The sequence below is a fragment of the Dendrobates tinctorius genome, unplaced genomic scaffold (assembly GCF_039654945.1).
Source record: "Dendrobates tinctorius isolate UK_male_01 unplaced genomic scaffold, ASM3965494v1 ptg000143l, whole genome shotgun sequence".
NCBI classification, from domain to species: Eukaryota; Metazoa; Chordata; class Amphibia; order Anura; family Dendrobatidae; genus Dendrobates; species Dendrobates tinctorius.
In genome coordinates, this window is record NW_027361810.1 from 45,943,442 (window position 1) to 45,966,111 (window position 22,670).

At 41.4% G+C, this 22,670-nt stretch overlaps 1 protein-coding gene across 2 annotated transcripts in view; it reads left to right on the forward strand.

The window, feature by feature from the left end:
* The window catches only part of MAP3K20 (mitogen-activated protein kinase kinase kinase 20), a 194,886-nt gene that overhangs the window by 167,725 nt on the left and 4,491 nt on the right, over nucleotides 1-22,670 (forward strand). For both annotated transcript variants that reach the window (XM_073545903.1, XM_073545904.1), the window contains exons 17-19: nucleotides 5,522-5,638; nucleotides 15,127-15,201; nucleotides 15,568-15,712. In XM_073545903.1, the coding sequence (XP_073402004.1) occupies nucleotides 5,522-5,638; nucleotides 15,127-15,201; nucleotides 15,568-15,712 (337 nt within the window). The remainder of the gene's footprint in view (nucleotides 1-5,521; nucleotides 5,639-15,126; nucleotides 15,202-15,567; nucleotides 15,713-22,670) is intronic.

Consider the following 22,670-nt stretch of genomic DNA (forward strand, 5'->3'; position numbering starts at 1 on the left):
GACTGTTGCGCAAGCTCATAAAGTTTAGTGTTGAAGAAAAAAGTTCTATTCCACAGAATCAGGTTTCGGCACAAAAAAAACGCAGCAAAACATGATACCTGCGTTTTTGTTTCACCACCTATTCAACTCAATACGTGAAAAACGCAAAAAGAAAATGCTGAAATAAGTGACATGCTCTGTGATACTCTAAAATGCATCTGAAAATTAGCATAAAAAAATAAGCAAAAACGCACAGTGTGAACTTAGCCTAAAAATGATGATGCAAATCGGTCAGTTTTTTGTACGCCTGAGAAAAATCTGAATGAGGGCTTATTTAGTGCTTTCAGTCACTTTCTCAAAGCATAAATCTTGAAGGTTTTGCTAATAAGCAGATGCGAACTGGTTTTATATTATTATTATTATGGACATTTGTACTTTATCATTTTCATCAAAAACTCCTTAATAAGTAAACATTATAAAAGTACTAACAAAACCTTATTATGATATTTTATTCTTTTCCATTTTTAAGTGTTTTTTTTTTTTAACTTTTGGATACTTTCTTATTCCGTGAGAGAGTGAATCTGCATTGCATGAAACATCATTATTCATAGCACATTGCACATTTTATGCTAAATTAATCCATCAAATGTTTAGGCTTCTTTAGTCCATGTGCTTGAAATTAATTGTTGATCAATGCATTGCAAGCCTCACAGGCAAATAAGGAAATTTTCTGACCCATGACATGTAGTGGATTTGGTTTGTGTTGGTTAAGTGTTCTGTTATTTTCCGTGTGTTTTATTTTCATGCCAGGTTTGTATGTGTAGATAAATTGATTTTTTTTTTATCTAATGAAATCATTAGAACTAGGGATCCTGTGACATGTTCATGGTCATTACAAGCTTCACTAACTATATCTCCTATTAGGTGTGGGCTAATGACGGCTCATCACCTATTAGAAATAGCTGGCTACATACAGAAAAACCCTTTTCATATACTGGCACTGGAGGAATGAGCGCAGAGCCGCCATCGTGGCAGCACATGTCATACTATATTCAGGGATACGTAAAAAAACAAGGTCTACACTTCCCTCTCACCCATCAGTGTCCTCAGTCAATGAACGGCACTCACGCTAAGGCCGCCCATTTTATGTGTTTTATCAGTGATTTTTACGGCTAGAACACTCACTCATAATCTATAGGGCTGTTCACGTCTTTGTTTTTTATGCAGACAGCATGTCCTTGCAAAAATCACAGACACATGTCCAATTTTTTTTACTGGCATTACGGATGAAAATTACGAATGCAAGTCTATGGTTCAGTGATAGCATCAGCTGTGCTGTCCGTGATTAACAGTGCAATGGATAGAAGCTTTGTAATTTATTTATCCATAGATGAAAATCACACCGACCAAACACTGATGAAAATCGGATTCAAAACACAGGCTGTTTTTGTGCGTACGTGTAAAATCACGTAGATCTGACTGAGGCCTAACATATGCATGCCCCCTGCAATAATTTCACAGGCTCCAATAAGTTAGTTAAGGGTAGTGCAACACTTTACTGCATGGGTGGGGCTTAGCCCAACATGGGTAAACCAAACTATTCTAGAAGTGAGTTGGCACCATACCTTAACTGCTAGGAGGTAATGCTTTGGCACATTGGACAATAATAGATCAATTTTTTTAGACCAGTGATGACCTAAAATGGCACTTAGGCCCGGGCCACACTTGCGAGTGTAGCGCGAGTCTCTTGCATCAATACCCTGCACTGCCGCTGGCACCCGGGACCGGAATGTGCGGCTGCATGTATTTCTATGCAGCTGCACACTCCAGTCCTGAGTGCTGGCGGCAGTGCTGGGTATAGATGAGAGTTTCTCGCATCACACTCACAAGTGTGACCCCGGCTTTAGGGTGGATTTTTTTTAATAACCACAGCCAGTAGGCCCTGGGCAATGCCCCTATAGTGTGGGCCGATCATGGCTACATCTGGGCTCCTTTGTTTGCCAATTCGGTAGGCCGACAAACATGATAGGTGCTCAGAATGATGTGAGTATTACAATTGTTCTGTGTCCACAGAATATCATGTTATTAGCAGCCCAACTATTGATTATGTCGGACGATTACCAGCCTGTTTAGATCATTACCCCAAGGCTAGCTGCAGACAACTATCTTCTCTCTTCTGAGAGAATCGTGCTGATTATGCAAATGACACTCTGATCAAACTCTGATCTGAGTGTGATCTGATTCTCTCAGAAAGGCCGGGTCACACTTGCGAGAAATTCACACAAGTCTCGCACCTCAATACCCAGCACTGCCGCCGGCACTCGAGACCGGAGAGTGCGCCTGCATGTATTTCTATGTAGCTGAACGCTGTGGTCCGAGTGCCGGCGGCAGTGTCGGGTATTGAGGTGCGAGACTCGTGCAAGTTTCTCGCAAGTGTGACCCCGGCAATATAGAGAAGATGGATGAAGAAATTTTCTCCTATCTGTTCATTCATTAATATTGGACCTCCTTCAGATATAATCCGAGTGCAGTCCGATCTTTTCTAAGCACTCATTGACTTGCATAGCCGTTTGATCTAAAAAGTCTGACATGTGCTCCGCCCCAAAGAATAACATTGGTTCGAGTGTGATCCAAAAAGGCTGACATGTGCTCGGCCAAAAGAATAACATTGGTTCATGTGTGAGCCAATGTTTTTCGGACCAAATATTCGGTCATGTGCACAAGCCCTAAACGGGACAAAATTTCTTGACTACAGATAAAGAAGGTAACAGGGTTTACTATATGGCCGGAGGGGATGATATAATGTGTAGTAGAAGGATGCCATCACTATATACACTACTATATATTGTCAACTTTATGGTGATGGATATGACTTATATGATGTATATGAATGGTTTGAAAGGTGTGACCAGATATGTCTAGTATGTAAAAAAAAAAAGTCCTACATCCCTTTGTCACAACTTAATTTTTGAGTGAGGATTACTTAAAGCAGCAGAAAGCCTTGACATGAACCATTAGGCTTAGCTTTCGGAATTGTGCCGTTGGAATTGGTGCTAGGTTTGGGAGGAGTCAGTAGAAATGTACTAACTATAGCCCTAAAAAATACCCATTGTTAATAGTGTCTATTTAGGCTATGTGCACACACTGCGGATTGGTCTGCGGATTTTTATCTGCAGAACCGCAGGTAAAACTGCAGTTAAAATACCTGCGGTTTGGCCTGCGGTTTTGCCACCTGGACAATGGAATAGGTGGCAAACCGCAGCAGAATCCACAGTAATAATTGACATGTCAATTGTTTCTGCGGATTTAAAACAGCGGCTTTTCCGCAGTTAAAAATCCGCAGAGTGTGCACAGCAGAATGTTAATCCCATAGGATAACATGCTACTGTACACTGTCTGCAGAACTGCTGCAGTTCTGCTACGGCCAAAACCACAGCAGAACCGCAGCAAAAACCACAGCGTGTGCACATAGCCTTAATGAATTAATTTTCATAGGAATGTAGAAAAGTTTTGAAACGTTAACAATATAAATATGCTTTATGTTCTTCAATCTTTTATTTTAGATTCTCCTATTTATAGTAAAGAAAACAAAATGGAATAACCAGTGTGTTCTAGTGGTAATACAAAATGAGTTATCACTAGGGATGTAGAGTCAAAGTCTGGAAAAGTAGAGTAGTCTGAATTGTGGCTTACTGACTCCACCACCCTGCAAGCACTAATGAATTCACTCCCAATCCAACCCAAGTTATAAAATGCTTTTGTTATCTGGATACCAATTGTTATTGAGTTTTACACTACAGAATATTTGTAATTCTGGACATTATTATATATATAGAAAATCAAAAAAATAGGAAAGCACTACAAAAAGGAAAAAAGAATGAACACAAGCAACAGCAATATTAAAACGACTTGCTGTACATATGTTTTATGTTTTGTAACTTCTTCTACTTGCTTCAGGCTTCAAAAGCCGTAAGGAAGCTAAAAGAAATGACCGGTCCATTCTTCTGGTGGCTTCAATAAGAATGTTAAGCCCCCGTTACACACTGCGATATCGCTAGCAATATCGCTGTAAAGTCACCGATTTTGTGACGTTGCAGCGATATTGCTAGCGATATCACTGCATATGATACTTACCTCCGACCGGCTCCCCCGCTGGTTATCGCTGATCGCGCGAGAAGCTGCTGGATCTTTCCTCATCTTCAGCTTCCTGTGGCGCTTCCTGCTGTGACGACGAGCGACGCGTGGAGCCGGACGGGAGGACGCAGGATCGCCGCGTCTGACAGGTAAGTAGCGATCCCCGTCCCCAGCGATGTCGCTAGTGAGATCTGCCTGTGTGGCAGCTCACTAGCGACCACCTAGCGATTCACCAGCGATCCTGACCACGTCATATCGCTGGTCGGGATCGCTGGTGAGTCGCTAGGTGTAACGGTACCCTTAAAGAAAGACTCCGGCGGAAAAGTCGCCACAAAAGACGTCTATAAAGGCTTCAGAAAAGACGCTTAAGATAAAACATACCCTTAGAGAGTTTCTGCTCTAAAAACTCAGTGTGAATATTCCTTCAGTTATGTGCACATGGAGTTTTTTTAAGCAATCTGTAACAGTGAGTTTTCTAGTAGAAACCACTTAAGGAAACACTCCTTCTACGGGGAGTAGAGCATAAACTATGCGGGTTCACTGCCTCCTAAAAGACAAAGTGTGCACATAGCCTAATAGGAGAGAGACTAGGAGACAGACTGTTTCTGTTAGTGATATGGAGTATTATGAAGAGTTCTTTGGAGCTGGTCCGATTAGAAAAATTGCTAAAAAAAAATGCTTGAAAGAATCTTCTTATTCATTTCTATTGGAAAATAACATGCTGGTATAGGTTTCTGAGCTTTTTTATTCTACATACAGTAAGATTTTGAAAAACACTATGTGAGAGAAAAGAAAGTGCATGTCATTTCTTTGAAGCGTTTCCTGATGCTCCAAACTAGGCACTGTCCAAAAAAAAGGTTCCAAAAAAAAAAAACCAGTTTAAAAAATAAACTCGTAAAAAAAAAACTCCCCCAAAAAAGAGTGTTTCCAGAATCAGTTTCTACTAGTGAACTTGTTGTTTTTGCCTCAAAAACCTGCATGTGCACGTAGCTTTGAAGGGGTGTTCACACTGACTGTTCAGAGCAGAAAGTTTCCAAGGGCACGTTCACACTGAGTTTTTTACACAAACTGAAATCTGTTGAAAAAGCTTTGATGATTCACCACCATGGTCTTTTTAACTTCTGACTTCTAATAATGAATAATCTATTAAGTGTGTAAAGCTCCAATTTGGACACTTTACATATTTTATTATGAAATTGCTTTACTGACTATCCCGACTATCCCATTACAAATAAGGTTGAGAATTCAAGGAATACAACAAAAATAGAGACATCTGTCTGTAGAATATTCCAGTCCATTGTAGTCAATGTAGTGGTAGATTGGGTCATCTCTAAGAACCGACTGCACTTGGCGGAAAGTAGAAGTCACCTTCTTGTTCCCAAATTAAAATAGTTTATCTTTATTTCAGGATTGTAAATGGAAAATGTACATGGAACTTGATGGAGACGAAATTGCTATTACCTACATCAAGGATGTGACATTCACTAGAAGTGACCTAGAGGCCGAGGTTCTACGGATGACTAAAGTAAGTCATGTTAAAAGCCTGTTATCGCAACTACTGGTTGGTGTATTATATGTATCTATAGATACATCAGTGTCCATGAACAACTTTCACTAACAGGCAGGTAAATTCTGGATAATTACTGAAGAAGACTCCAAGTTCTTTGTTGAAATCATGTTCATAAAACTTGACAACTTTTTAAAATGCTTTTGCGCGAGTCTAGGGAGACTTCCTGTTTTTGGAAGCCCTCCCAGACACTCTAGAAGAAATGGCAAGTATACTATTGTATGGGTATTATATCGAAAGACATTTATGGAATATCCATAGGATGTGATCATTGGGGATCCAGCAGTGGAAGCTTTTCAGGTGCACAAGTATCCTGCGCATTACAATTACACCTTGGAATCCAGACAGAAGTGACAATAAGGACTCGTGTAGATGAACGTATAACTCGCACGAGTGCTATCCATCGTTTTGAAGGATAGCACATATCCACATGTTATTTTATGGGGCTGTGCACTTGTCTGACTTGGTCCCAGGAAAAAATCTCAGAGTGCACGATTTGCCTTCGCAATTCGGATGACACTCCATTAAAGCCCTTAGGTCCGTGGGAAAAATGTTCAGAGATTCCACCCAATAAATCCCAATTGAAAGTGCCAAGAGAAAAACAGTAAAGCTTGAAAATTAAATAAAACTACACTTGAAAGAATCCAGCCTTAACTTTATACCTTATATACCTTATTAAAGGGGCAGTTCAGTTATCTTCAGCCTCCTGGCTGCTTCTACTTGATTGACCGTTACACTGTGCGCTCCCCAATGCTTCTAGATTAGGCTTTACCACTGCATCATTTGCACTAAATCTGGCCGAATCAGGAGCTAACAGTGCCCGCCACCGATCCCAGACAGCTTCAGAGCAGTACTTACAAGCTCTATTGGAAAGAGTTTGTAAACACTGTGCTTGTTCAGCCACCGCTGCTAGATCTAAGCAGTGGCTGGTAGCCAAGCAGTAAACAAAAACTAAATAAAACTGTAATTATCAGGGACGGCAGGATTAAATTTTATAAACAGTAAACTGGAAAGTTGCTTGTTTTCACAAGGACTTTCTAATTATTCCCATTAATGAAAATGGGAAAAACCCTATGGGTTAAGTTACCACAATAAGTTTTTGGAGACATTTTGATTCTGCATATTTTTGCTTCACCAAAAATGCTGCGTCTTACAGTTCCATCAAAGGTGATGGGATTTCTAGAACTTTCATGCTCAGTGTGCTTCTTTTTTTAATTGTTCAATATATTTTTATTAAACAGGTAAAATGATATTAACAAACATTACCATTTTGAATGCTCATTAGTAGAGTAAGGATATTCAACCCTCCATCAGTAGTATCACCACTATTAAGATTCCCTATCCCATTTACATCATTATACATTCTCAAATGGCTAAATCAAGAGAAGAGGGAGACAGTCCAAGTTTAATAGAGGAAAGGAGAGACAAAGAGTAGAAGAAAGTATAGAGAAGAAGAAAAAAGAGAAAAAGAAAAAACAAAAAGGAGAGGAAAACGAGACAGAACACAGATATTGATAAGATGCCTGAGGTCTGACACCCCAGTATTGCTTATTTGCTATGGGGGACAGGGTAGTGTCCCTTTTGTCAGCCAAGACTGAAAATGATGTGACTTTTTAAATTGAACCCAAGGATGCCACACCGCGAACCAACTGGTACCCGACCTGTCATCAAAAGCCCTCATCTCCTCCATCCGACACAGAACATCCACCCAATCAATCCGCCCCGGCACAAACGAAGACCTCCACCGCCTAGGTATAATTTGACGCATTGCAGTCATGAAATATGGCAGCATACTCTTCTTGATGTTGGATAGTGAGTCTGAGAAACTGGATAGCAATGCCACCTCTGGAGTCAACTCCAAAAGCTTATTAGCAATATAATTATAGAGTGCGAATATTTCATTCCATAGGGGTCTGACACCTTTGCAGCTCCACCATATATGTAACATGGATCCCACTTCCCCATTACACCTCCAACATAAGTCCGGGATTGTCGGACACATTCTGTGCAATTTAACGGGTGTTCTGTACCATTATGTCAATATCTTATAGTTCAGCTCCTGGATCCTGCAGGACACCAACATCCTATGCGCAGAGGTGAACACCTTAGCCCATATTAGAGATGTAATTTCTCTGCTTAATTCCTTTTGCCACTGGATCGTACATCTGAGAGGCCCCACCCCCATCCCCCAGACACTATCATACCGTATATCAAAGAAACAGCATGAGCCGGCCCCTGTGGCAGAGAACATAGTCGCTCAAAAGAGGTAGACATGTGGTACGAGCCCCCCCAAATCCAAAGACCTAATGTAACTCTGTAGCTGTAGAAATTGTAGCCAATGCCCCTGTGCCCATCTCCTATCTCCTAAAATGTCTTCCAAAGACAAGATGCCCGTTTGGCTAGTCACATCTTTAATACATGGAAAAGGCCCCTGTGTAGCCGAGGGAATTATAGAAGTAGGATGTTGCAATTCAGTGGGGAGCCCAGGATTCCCAACCAGGGGGGTTAGTGGTCCCGGTATATTTGCCAATGAGAAATGTTTCGCGAATCGCCTCCAGGCCCGCGCAATAGTATATAGTGTATAGGAAATGGACATCTTCCCCAAGTTAACATTGTATGGAAGCCAGAATACTCCCCGAGATTCGGAGACAGCTCATGTTCAATGTCCACCCAGAGTTTAGATGCCCTATTATGGAACAAGTCTAGAACACAGTTCCCAATAGTTGAAGCATGATATACCCGTAAATCCGGTAAGCCTGTTCCTCCATCTTCTTTACGCCTAACCAATTGGGCGTAACTTATACGTGGGCTACCATTATGCCAGACAAATTTTCTCATCATTTTGCATAACCCCCCAAAAAAGGATCGTTCTATGTCCCATGGAATGGTCTGAAAAAAGTATAATATTTTCGGCAGAATATCCATCTTAAGGGCATTTATTCTCCCAAACCACGACAACGGTAGACGCTGTCAAGCCCCTATCTCCTTCTCCACTGAACTCCTAAGCGGGAGAAAATTGAGTTCGAATAATTTCTGAGGGGTCTGCCGGGATACCCAAATATTTAATGGAATGTTAACTCCAGCGAAAAGGGAAACTGGACCTAAGTTGTTCCACCTCCCGATCCGACAATGCTATATTAAGTAGCTTTGATTTCTGTAAATTAACCTTAAAGTTACTCAACCTACTGAATCTTTCAAATTCCTTTAATATGGATGGTAGGCCTGTTCTGGGGGAAGAGACATCTAGTAAGAGGTCATCCGCAAATAAAGCTAGTTTGTGTTCTGTGCGACCTACCCGAATCCCCTGAATAGCTTGATTTTGCCTAAGTGCTTTTGCCAATGCCTCCATGACTAAGATGTATAGATAGGGCGATAACGGGCAGCCTTGTCACGTTCCATTTTTCATTGCAAACGGCGCCGACAACTGTCCATTTATTCGCACTCTACCGGATGGGTCATGGTATAAGGCCATAATCCAGTTCCTCATCCTCTGCCGCATGCCTATCCTCTCCAGCGTGGCTTCCAGAAAACCCCAATGTACCCTATCAAAAGCCTTTTCAGCATTCACTGACAATAAGCATAAGGGAGTCCCCCCCCGCTCGAGCCCCTGCAATCAGGGACACCGTCTTTTTGGTGTTGTCTCGAGCCTCCCTACCCGGGACAAAGCCCACTTGCTCTCTATGTATTAAATGTGGGATATGTGGATTGAGTCTGAGCGCTATCATCTTAGAGTATAATTTAATGTCCACATTAATCAGAGATATCGGGCGGAAGTTAGAACAAATCGAGTGATCCTTGCCTTCTTTGGGTAGCACGGTAATGAGTGCTTGCGTAGAATGATATGGAAAGTGGCACGTCTGCGATATATTATTGAAAGCTTTCAACATGAGTGGGGAACACAGCTCCTGACATGTTTTATAGAATCTGGGTGTGAATCCGTCCGGTCCTGGACTTTCTCCTACTTTTAGACTCTGAATGGCTTCCTTGAGTTCTAATTCTGAAAAATCCTGTTCCAAATAATCTATCGTTTCCACTGGCAAGGTTCCCGGAGAGTATTTCTCCAAGTACTCCACTATATGTTGTCTTGGTGCCAACAAAGTGTTCTCTCGTTGGGCTAAATTATATACAGTGGGGAAAAAAAGTATTTAGTCAGTCAGCAATAGTGCAAGTTCCACCACTTAAAAAGATGAGAGGCGTCTGTAATTTACATCATAGGTAGACCTCAACTATGGGAGACAAACTGAGAAAAAAAAATCCAGAAAATCACATTGTCTGTTTTTTTTTTCATTTTATTTGCATATTATGGTGGAAAATAAGTATTTGGTCAGAAACAAAATTTCATCTCAATACTTTGTGATATATCCTTTGTTGGCAATGACAGAGGTCAAACGTTTTCTGTAAGTCTTCACAAGGTTGCCACACACTGTTGTTGGTATGTTGGCCCATTCCTCCATGCAGATCTCCTCTAGAGCAGTGATGTTTTTGGCTTTTCGCTTGGCAACACGGACTTTCAACTCCCTCCAAAGGTTTTCTATAGGGTTGAGATCTGGAGACTGGCTAGGCCACTCCAGGACCTTGAAATGCTTCTTACGAAGCCACTCCTTCGTTGCCCTGGCGGTGTGCTTTGGATCATTGTCATGTTGAAAGACCCAGCCACGTTTAATCTTCAATGCCCTTGCTGATGGAAGGAGGTTTGCACTCAAAATCTCACGATACATGGCCCCATTCATTCTTTCATGTACCCGGATCAGTCGTCCTGGCCCCTTTGCAGAGAAACAGCCCCAAAGCATGATGTTTCCACCACCATGCTTTACAGTAGGTATGGTGTTTGATGGATGCAACTCAGTATTCTTTTTCCTCCAAAAACACGACAAATTGTGTTTCTACCAAACAGTTCCAGTTTGGTTTCATCAGACCATAGGACATTCTCCCAAAACTCCTCTGGATCATCCAAATGCTCTCTAGCAAACTTCAGACGGGCCCGGACATGTACAGGCTTAAGCAGTGGGACACGTCTGGCACTGCAGGATCTGAGTCCATGGTGGCGTAGTGTGTTACTTATGGTAGGCCTTGTTACATTGGTCCCAGCTCTCTGCAGTTCATTCACTAGGTCCCCCCGCGTGGTTCTGGGATTTTTGCTCACCGTTCTTGTGATCATTCTGACCCCACGGGGTGGGATTTTGCGTGGAGCACCAGATCGAGGGAGATTATCAGTGGTCTTGTATGTCTTCCATTTTCTAATTATTGCTCCCACAGTTGATTTCTTCACTCCAAGCTGGTTGGCTATTGCAGATTCAGTCTTCCCAGCCTGGTGCAGGGCTACAATTTTGTTTCTGGTGTCCTTTGACAGCTCTTTGGTCTTCACCATAGTGGAGTTTGGAGTCAGACTGTTTGAGGGTGTGCACAGGTGTCTTTTTATACTGATAACAAGTTTAAACAGGTGCCATTACTACAGGTAATGAGTGGAGGAAAGAGGAGACTCTTAAAGAAGAAGTTACAGGTCTGTGAGAGCCAGAAATCTTGATTGCTTGTTTCTGACCAAATACTTATTTTCCACCATAATATGCAAATAAAATGAAAAAAAAACAGACAATGTGATTTTCTGGATTTTTTTTTCTCAGTTTGTCTCCCATAGTTGAGGTCTACCTATGATGTAAATTACAGACGCCTCTCATCTTTTTAAGTGGTGGAACTTGCACTATTGCTGACTGACTAAATACTTTTTTTCCCCACTGTAAGTTGGCATAATACTTTCTAAACTCTTCCAGTATTTCAGAGGTGGAATGCACCAGAGTCCCCGCTGAGGAATTTATACTTAAGATCGGGGTCTGTGCGAGCCTGGGATGCAACGTTCTCGCCAATAAATGTCCGCTTTTATCCCCAAATTCAAAATAATGTTTATGTATTTTATCTCTTATATGCAGGGATTTTTGTTCCAATATTGATAAAGCTTGTTGTCTTAGGGACGAAATTTCAGCTTTGAGCATGTCGCAAGCTGCTTTGTTGGCCGTCTCTTTAGTGCCCAGTAGTGTGAGAATGCCTGTTAATTTTTGTGCCCTTTCTCTCTTTAGCCTAGCCCCATGAGCTATAAAAATTCCCCTTAATACACGTTTAAGCGCCTCCCATTTAATGGGATCTGGCATGGGGTCCCCCGCATGGTCTGTTGGGAAGGAATCGATTGCCCTCTTAATATCTGACATACAGATTTCATCTTTCACGATTATCATTGAGCCTCCACGTATAACCCCCTGTACCTCCCCTCCTTTGCATCCCCAGTTCCCCGTATACTGGCGCGTGGTCTGACCATAAGATAGTGTTTATTGAGCAACCGGGATCATTGTCTAGCAAATCATGTGAGATGAACACGTGATCTAGTCTGGCATAACTGTTATGTACCACTGAGCGATGGCTATAGTCCCTGACACTCGGGTGTAGCACTCGCCACATGTCCACCAATTTGAGGGCCAGCAACTCCTTCTTCAACCTATGCAGTGCCGGGAGGGAGGTGGAAGACCTACCCGACGGCGAATCCAATGAGGGGTCCAAGGTAAGGTTAAAGTCTCCGCCCAGTATGATGTGTGAGCCATCTGCGAAGTCTGCCAGCATCCGCAGAACCCTGGATCCAAAGTTCACCAGTCCCTGATTTGGGAACTATATGCTAGCCAATGTATATACAGAATCGAGCACAGTAACCTTAAGAAAGATATATCTTCCCTCTAAATCCACTTTCATATCAACGATCCCAGGTTGAAATGACTTGTGAAAAGCTACAGAGACCCCGCATGCCTTACAGGAGGGATGAGGACAGTGATTCCAGAACGGGTAATACCTAGATACACATTTGGATGTATTGGCAGCCACAAAGTGTGTCTCCTAGAGCATAACTATCTTTATTTTCTTCCTATGAAACCGGTACAGCACCTGTCTCCTTTATTCCGGTTTGTTCAGACCCTTAGCATTATATGTACAAAATGTTAGTCCCGACAACCAAGAAAAATAATACAATAGGTGTATACAGAAAGAATATAAAAAAAAAAGGAAAAGGGGGAAAAAGCAAAGAAGAGAGAAACGACAGAACAGAAGGGAAACACGGAAGAAAAAGAGAAGAAAGAAAAGGAAACACAAAAGGTTATCCTAGAGTAACAACCCCAATAAAGATTCTAATAAAGGCAAGTGTCTAGAACAGCATTAACGCTGCGGTCCCTAAGTGAGGTAACGAGGTCGCGTACAGCGGATGGCGAGCTCCCCGCGACCCAGCATACAAAACTGAGACCCCTCAGGTCCTCTAAAATACAGAGACTTAACGTAATACGCTTATATCATATAAGCCTTTGTGACTTTTAAATAAAACATTAATAAAACATTTATACTTCCCCCAACTTGTCATCCCCCATCAGAACATTTGGATTCGTTACAATCCTTGCCCGCTCTCAATCCCTCTCAGCGAAGGCATCCCCCATCGGGTTACACACAGATCTCTGAAAAATTATTTTTCCTCTCATGGAACTGTTGACGGACGGCTCTTCCCTGCTTGTCTTGATTTTGTAGAAGCTGTGCGCCACTGCTCTCTGATGGGTAGTGGTTCCAGGCTATTAGACACTGGCCAATCTGGCAGCCTCATTTCAGGAATCTCCAGCACTTCAAACGAACTTTGGAAGGTCTCCCAGGTGGTGGAAAACCACTGTCTTCCACCCCTTTTTGGCAATTAGTTGAAAAGGGTAACCCCAACGGTACTGGATCCCGTTATCCTTGAGCACGTTTAGCAGAGGTTTCAGGGCCCGACGAAGCTGCAATGTTCTACGGGACAGGTCCGGTAGCACGATGAGGGGGGTATCATTGTATGATAGAGAACCTTTCTCTCGTATCCCCTTCAGGATTGCCTCCTTTTCTTTATAGAAGTAGACCCTACAAATAATGTCCCTGGGTCTGGTTGGGTCAGCAGGTTTTGGTCCCAAGGCCCGATGTATGCGATCGAATTCAACATTCTCTTGTGCTTCATTTTGCAAGATGTCACCAAAGAGTTTTTGGGCCCACTTTTCCAAATGTGCATGCTCCACTTCTTCACTAAGACCACGTATGCGCAGGTTATTTCGTCTGTGCCTGTTTTCAATGTCATCTAGATGAGTAAGGATATCATTTATCTGTGCTGAGTGATCCTGAAGGGTCTGATGATGTGAGCGTATATGCTGATAGAACTGGTCTTGTGTGGCCTCTATATCAGCGATCCGATGACCCACTTGCTGAATCTCTGTTCTGAGAGAACCCATATCTTGTTTATGTGACGCCTCCAGTTTGCTCAGCAGGGCATCCATCTCCTGCTTAGTTGGGATGGCTCTAATGTGTGCTTTCCAGTCCCAGTCTTCCTCTGAGAAGACCGATCTGCCCCCCCCGGGGGAACAGCATGAGGAGATGATGAGAGCGGTGAGTGCTCTGGGTAGCAGCCCGAATGTGGGGCTCTTTCTGCTGGTCGGGGTGGGGTATTTTCCTGAGCGGTATGACCTCCCGTGGCACCCCCATCTCTCCTCTGCCCGGTACCTGCGGCCCCTCCGTTGTCGCAGCCTTCCTTCTCCTGCCGCGTGTGTGAGACGCCAGCCAGCGCCATCTTGGAAGCTGTGTCCCCATGCTGCTGGCACAGAGATTTTTCCAGGAAACGGGTAATTTTGCCTCCCTTTCTATTTAGAGGTGCTGAGGCTGATGACGCTCTCTTCTCCCGCACCATACTGTGTTGTTTGGGGTCAGTTGGATGTCTCTGAGGGGTGATAATGCTGGGTAAAATCCAGAGCTCTTTCTCCCTGCTTCCTATCCCGCAATAGGCAAGCCATGCCCCTCGCAAGCCACGCCCCTCTTCTTTTTTTACTTAATGTAAACTGTGCAATGCAAGTCTCAAATTTGCAACATGTCAACTTCTCCTGCGGGTGCGCTGAGTTTTATGTGCAGATTTTCTCTATAGAATTGCATTAGATGCAGAAAATCTGCATGTAAAAACGCATATCTCTCCAGCGGAAAACCCATTAAAAACTTACGTAATCTACAAATGACTATGTTAAATACGTTTTATCAAAGCCAAATAAAAGTATCAAAAACAAAGCAGATTTATATAAAGCATGAGATGCCAAAAAGAGACAAAAACGTTATTAAAATTCATTTAAGAAAAAGCAATCAAAAATGCAATAAACAATGCCAGTAACCTAATTTACATAATAGGTGCAAAAATTCTGCAGAAAATCTGCATCATCAAAAACTCACCAAAGACTCCTAGTGTGATCATAGCCCCAATGTATTGGTGCCAAGCCAGAATTCTGATCCATAACAGATCCTAAATATATATGAGAGAAGGTAGGGAGTCGATTACCAAACATAATGCATACAATATAAGATAAACAGGTACAGTAAAGGCTGTAATGTAATTAATCAATATGTTGGGTATTTTTTCTACTATTCCTCAGCCACCTTTTGTAATGGAGAAATGGATTGTTGGAATCTCGGAGAATGAGTCTGTGGAGTGCCTTGTGACCTATGAGGTGAGTTAAACAGTCACACGTATATGTATAGAAACCAAAAACATACACTTTAGTAGTAGAAAAGACAGAATTCTGGAGGACTGGTGTGTTTGGAGTCCTCCTTTATGCTTGTGTGCCTATTTATATAATATAGGAGAATAGGATCGTTCTGCCAGGCTGCTAATAGACAATCTGGAAACCTGAAATGATGGCCAGAGTGGCTGGGAGTGAATGGAGGCCTTCAGCCAGTTGGCTCAGTACTCCCTAATAAAATCCCATTTATTGTATGCATGTATCTGTTTTGTTCTTCTGTTGTTTTGGGTAATTTCAATGCAGTATGTTTATAAAGCTGCTTTTTTTTTTTTTTTTCTTTTTGGCTTCCAAAAGAATGAAGTCAGGACTCCTAAATTAACCAAACACATTCATAAAATTCACTGGAACAAGATGAAAAACCAAGATGCAGTGAAGCCGATCCAACTCGCCATTAAGTCGTCGTTGCTAAATTCTGAGACCAAACCTAACAACAGTTCCAGTAAGAGCTTCAAATTACAAAATTACAATATGAAACTCTTTTATTAGATTAAAGGGAATGTATCACTAATATTTATATTACTAATTTAAACCAGATATTGATAAATATTCTTATTTTCTATTTTTTCTTTTTCTGATGGTAATGTTGTTTTTTTACTTTCTGTATGACTAGTGTGGTTATTTACTGTTAAAGGGTTTATTCAGGCCTTTTTATTTTTAATATGGGCTTAAAAACCAAAAAGGCAGGTAGTTGCTAAATATCTGCCTGTTTTCTCTGTGCCAGCAAAGTGTAGGTCACCGACCATTCAGCTGCTTAATATCAACAGAGCTGCTCTTCCTCTTCTGGGCTTCTCCGTCGATGGGGCATGACTAGTGTTGAGCATTCCGATACCGCAAGTATCGGGTATCGGCCGATACTTGCTGTATCGGAATTCCGATACCGACTTCCGATATTTTTTCAATATCGGAATTCGGCATCGGAATCGGAAGTTCAGTTGATTGACGGCCTGACGTCATCATGATGCGCGGTGTGTGCGCATCATGATGCGCCGTCATTTCGGGCCTTCCGGGGGTCTCTGCCGGCCTGCCGGGGGGCTGTGCCGGCCTGCCGGGGGGCTGTGTGGACTGCCCGGGGTCTGTACCGGCCTGCCGGGGGGCTGTGCCGGCCTGCCGGTGGTCTGTGCACCCTGTGGGGGTCTGTACCGGCCTGCCGGGGGGCTGTGCCGGCCTGCCGGGGGGCTGTGCTGATGTCCGGGGGTCTGTGCAAGCATCGTCCGATGGGACTACAAGTCCCATCTGGCGATGCCTGCTACCATGACAGTGATTGACACATTAGCCAATGATGGGACAGTAGTAGTCCCATCATCCGGCTAATGTGTTAAATGTTAAAAAAAAAAAAAAAAATACTACATACATACTACATGCATGCTACATACATACTACATGCTACATACATACTACATATATACTACATGCATGCTACATACATACTACATATATACTACATACATACTACATATATACTACATGCTACATACATACTACATACATACTACATACATACTACATACATACTACATATATACTACATACATACTACATACATACTACATGCATGCTACATACATACTACATGCTACATACATACTACATATATACTACATGCATGCTACATACATACTACATATATACTACATACATACTACATACATACTGCATGCTACATACATACTACATACATACTACATACATACTACATACATACTACATATATACTACATGCATGCTACATACATACTACATGCTACATACATACCACATACATACTACATACATGCTACATATATACTACATGCATGCTACATACATACTACATATATACTACATACATACTACATACATACTGCATGCTACATACATACTACATACTACATACATACTACATGCATGCTACATACATACTACATATATACTACATACATACTACATACATACTGCATGCTACATACATACTACATACATACTACATACATACTACATATATACTACATGCATGCTACATACATACTACATGCTACATACATACTACATATATACTACATGCATGCTACATACATACTACATATATACTACATACATACTACATACATACTGCATGCTACATACATACTACATACATACTACATACATACTACATACATACTACATATATACTACATGCATGCTACATACATACTACATGCTACATACATACCACATACATACTACATACATGCTACATATATACTACATGCATGCTACATACATACTACATATATACTACATACATACTACATACATACTGCATGCTACATACATACTACATACTACATACATACTACATGCATGCTACATACATACTACATATATACTACATACATACTACATACATACTGCATGCTACATACATACTACATACATACTACATACATACTACATACATACTACATATATACTACATGCATGCTACATACATACTACATGCTACATACATACCACATACATACTACATACATGCTACATGCTACATACTACATATATACTACATACATGCTACATACATACTACATATATACTACATGCATGCTACATACATACCACATATATACTACATACATACAATACATTCATACAATACATACATAGACATACAGTACATATAACATAGAGTAACATACTTACCAATACTTGTCACATTGTTCCCCGAAGCCATTGTCGTCTACGGAATAAATATTAACATAACAAACCACAAAAATACTCACCCACGATCCGAAGCAGTCCACGAGTGTGTCCCACGACGATCTTGGGTAGAGAACGGCAGCATCAGATGATGCTGCCGTTCTCTACGGGCTGAAGGAATCCAATGACGGAAGGTAGGTATCCTTCCGCACTGTATTCCTCCGCCACTTAAAAAAAAAAAGTCCCTAGTCTCACTTTATGCCATTGCTGCGTGGGAAATTCCCACGCAGCAATGGCATAAAGTGAGACTAGGGACTTTTTTTTTTTTTAAGTGGCGGAGGAATACAGTGCGGAAGGATACCTACCTTCCGTCATTGGATTCCTTCAGCCCGTAGAGAACGGCAGCATCATCTGATGCTGCCGTTCTCTACCCAAGATCGTCGTGGGACACACTCGTGGACTGCTTCGGATCGTGGGTGAGTATTTTTGTGGTTTGTTATGTTAATATTTATTCCGTAGACGACAATGGCTTCGGGGAACAATGTGACAAGTATTGGTAAGTATGTTACTCTATGTTATATGTACTGTATGTCTATGTATGTATTGTATGAATGTATTGTATGTATGTAGTATATATGTGGTATGTATGTAGCATGTAGTATGTATGTAGTATGTATGTAGCATGCATGTAGCATGCAGTATGTATGTAGCATGCATGTAGTATATATGTAGTATGTATGTAGCATGCATGTAGTATATATGTAGCATGTATGTAGCATGTAGTATGTATGTAGCATGCATGTAGTATATATGTAGTATGTATGTTGCATGTAGTATATATGTAGTATGTATGTAGCATGTATGTAGCATGTAGTATGTATGTAGCATGTAGTATGTATGTAGCATGCATGTAGTATATATGTAGTATGTATGTTGCATGTAGTATATATGTAGTATGTATGTAGCATGTATGTAGTATGTAGTATGAATGTAGCATGTATGTAGTATGCATGTTGTATGTATGTAGCATGTAATTTTTTTTTTTTTTTTTTACATTTAACACATTAGCCGGATGATGGGACTACTACTGTCCCATCATTGGCTAATGTGTCAATCACTGTCATGGTAGCAGGCATCGCCCGATGGGACTTGTAGTCCCATCGGACGATGCCTGCACAGACCCCCGGAGCCTGCACAGCCCCCCGGCAGGCCGGCACAGCCCCCCGGCAGGCCGGCACAGCCCCCCGGAGCCTGCACAGCCCCCCGGCAGGCCGGCACAGCCCCCCGGCAGGCCGGCACAGCCCCCCGGCAGGCCGGCACAGCCCCCCGGAGCCTGCACAGACCACCGGCAGGCCGGCACAGACCACCGGAGCCTGCACAGACCCCCTGGCAGGCCGGCACAGCCCCCCGAAAGGCCCGTACAGACCCCAGAGAGGCTGTACAAGGGCAGGAAAGGGTTTTTCTTATTCCGATACCGGAAGTCCCATAGACTTGAATGGGACTTCCGGTATCGGAATCGGCGATACCGATACTTTTTTTAAAGATCGGCCGATACCATCCGATACGATACTTTGAAGTATCGGACGGTATCGCTCAACTCTAGGCATGACTGCTGCCATCATGCCAATTGACAGCTGGATTCCCGCTGTTAATCAGCATGATGTCGGCAGTCATGACCCATCAACAGAACAAAGCAGAGCTGCTCTGTTGACATGATATATACATGCAAAAAATGAGAATATATCCACGAATAAAATCACATCATTATTTTATTAATAAACAGATCGCAAACATATAGACAGACAAAAGTAATATACAAGTGCAGCGCTAGTGACAGCAAAAATCCTAGTATCACCAAATATATATTGCCAGTGCCATGATATTAGAGAGGACCCAGAAACCAGATCAACGGAGGCATAGTAGTCCCCAAGTGAGGTGTGGAGCCCCTGGAAGAAGCCCACGTGAAACGCACGTCGGGGCGCAGCGTGCGGCACTTCTGACAGATATTGGTAAGATTTAAATATGGGGTTATGACCTGGTGCCTTAGTGGCGAGGGATTGATGTCATATCCACTCCTCACTTGGGGACTACTATGCCTCCGCTGATCTGGTTTCTGGGGCCTCTCTAATATCATGGCACTGGCAATATATATTTGGTGATACTAGGATTTTTGCTGTCACTAGCGCTGCACTTGTGTTGCACCTAGGTCTCTTATTGATATTCTGCCATAATACTGTTGTATTACTTTTGTCTGTCTATATATTTTTGATCTATTTATTAATGAAATAATGATGTGATTTTATTCGTGGCTATATACTCCTTTTTTTTGCATGTATTTAAGTTTGGTGGAGTTTTCCATTGGCTAATGCGATTTGGTGGTTTGGGTATTTCCTTTGGCCACTATTTTGATATTATGGTTTCTGCCATTGGTATTTTGTATTATCTGTCGACATGATATCAGCAGGCCCCAGCAAAAGCAGCTTATGACTGCACTGTGCTGGCAGAGATCGGCGCCGAGTACTACAGGCCGGTAGGTAGCACTTACGTGCATTTTAGGCCCATAGTAAAAAAATAGTTTTGGATAAATCCTTTAACAGCATAATATGCTTTTCATCAGGATTATGTTCCATAGGCCAAATCTAACTCATTGACTTCTGAGGGGAGGGGTTTCTAGTCATGCTCTGTGACCTGTGCAGAAATCATTGTGCAGAGAGTAGGAGGAGTTGAGCTGAGACCACCATTATCTTTTATATAGATATAAATACATAACCGTGTGCATTTGTCTATTTTACAATCCAATAGCATTGTATAATGGTATATAATAGTCTCATAGGAACAAAGCTTTGTAATGTGGTGTCTTGTAAGGGGTTAAAAAAAATTCTCCAAAAGAAAACTTTTTCAGCATGCAAAAGTGCTGGCTGCTCAGAAACCCAATGAAAATTGATTTATCTGTGTACAATGTGTTCCTACAATAGAAAGTATAATATATTTCACAATTTTGGACCCCTGGAGTAAAGACCAGGAACTGACAACTGAAGAAGTTGAAAAAAAAATAAAATAAAATAAGTTTTCCTATAGTCAGCCATTTCTGACTTCATATAATGAGAATGACTTAGGAAGCTGGTTAATGGCTAAAGTTGCTCCTATAAATGATGGGCTTTTTTTTTAACAAGTGTGTCGGTTGCATTTTTTTTTTTACATTTTGTACATGCAGTTTTTTTTTTTCTTTTTTAAGTCTTAAAATGAAGCTTATGGAGGAAACCGCCAATAGAATAACTTATACTTAAAGCGTGATTCACTTTCATGAAAATGCTACTGACCCCCAGAAATGCAAAAAAATACACACACCACAAACTGAACAATGTTTATGTTAAATATTTTGAATAGGTCAAAAATGCAGCTGACACAGAAGGTGTATAGGAAAACTGAGTAGTTATTAAGGGAATATGGGGTTATGTGTACATATATTGAAATATGATCCCGAGAAGACAGTGAAAAAATAATAGTACACCTAAAATGAGCACATGATTAGGTAGCTATGGGCACCTTAGAACTTTAGAAAACCTACAATAAATAGTACTTAACCCAATGTATAAATAGTTTTCCATTGTTAATAAATACAAGTAGAAGTTTAAAAGTGGAAGAAACATGTGGGGTGACAACCGAGCAGAAGAGACTAAAGCTTTATATATTCAGTGATTAATAGTAGTGGGGAAAAGCAAAATAAGAAAAATAAATTATGATAACACACTAGTTATAAAGTAGGTGATATTAAGAACAAAAAGTAAGCATGTAAATTAAGGTGAGTGTATACTGGAGAGATCTCCACATCAATAGTAACTACATATATATATATATATATATATATACACATAAGTAGAAATGGCAATAGAGCTTTACCCATGTATACTCCTCCTGCTGGAATGGCACCAGCCCCAATGTGCGTTTCGCCACAAGCCTTCATCAGGGGTGTCGTCAGTTTGTTGAATATTCTGCTATAAACTCCAAAATAACGATGGACCCTTAAAATAATTTCTTATGGGATAAATAGTGCTTATTCCTTTAGCTGCATATACACAACTTATTTGCTGTTTCTTCGCTTTTCTGAAATCATTTATTCTTTATTAGTGGTTTTAGTACTTGCAGCTTATTCTCCATTAGTCATTTTTGTATGTTATCTTTTTTATAAAGGTAACCTGTCAGGTTGGATAACTATTAACCTGCAAATAATGGGTTAATCTGCAGGTTTATAGCCTTAGGAAGGTCCCCGGTTTCCATACCAAAACTGAACTTTATTCCTCCCAAGAGCCACAGGCTTTCAGTCATACTGGCGTGCTTGTGGGGCTACAGGCGCAGCTGCAGGCACATTCCACCACTTTGACAGACAGTTGGCTCAGTTCTTAATTTTCTCCCAGGTACTGCACTTTCACAATGGCAACTGGGCACCTTCCTAACACTATTAATCTGTAGATTAAGCCTATAAAATAACAATCTGACCTGACAGAATCCCTTTAAGCCTTTGATTTTTCCTCAACAACCTTGCTTATCCAAATGTTTTAGGCAGATTCATGAAATGCAACTTTTTAAAATTTTGCAATTATTTTTGGCTCATCTCACTTCAGTCTGTGGCTGGAGCAAAGTTTTGGACAAATTTTTATTTTGGCATACTTGAAGACTAACATGCAACATTTTAAAGTACCGGTAATTATAAGAATTTTGCACTATAATAAAGTAAACAGAGC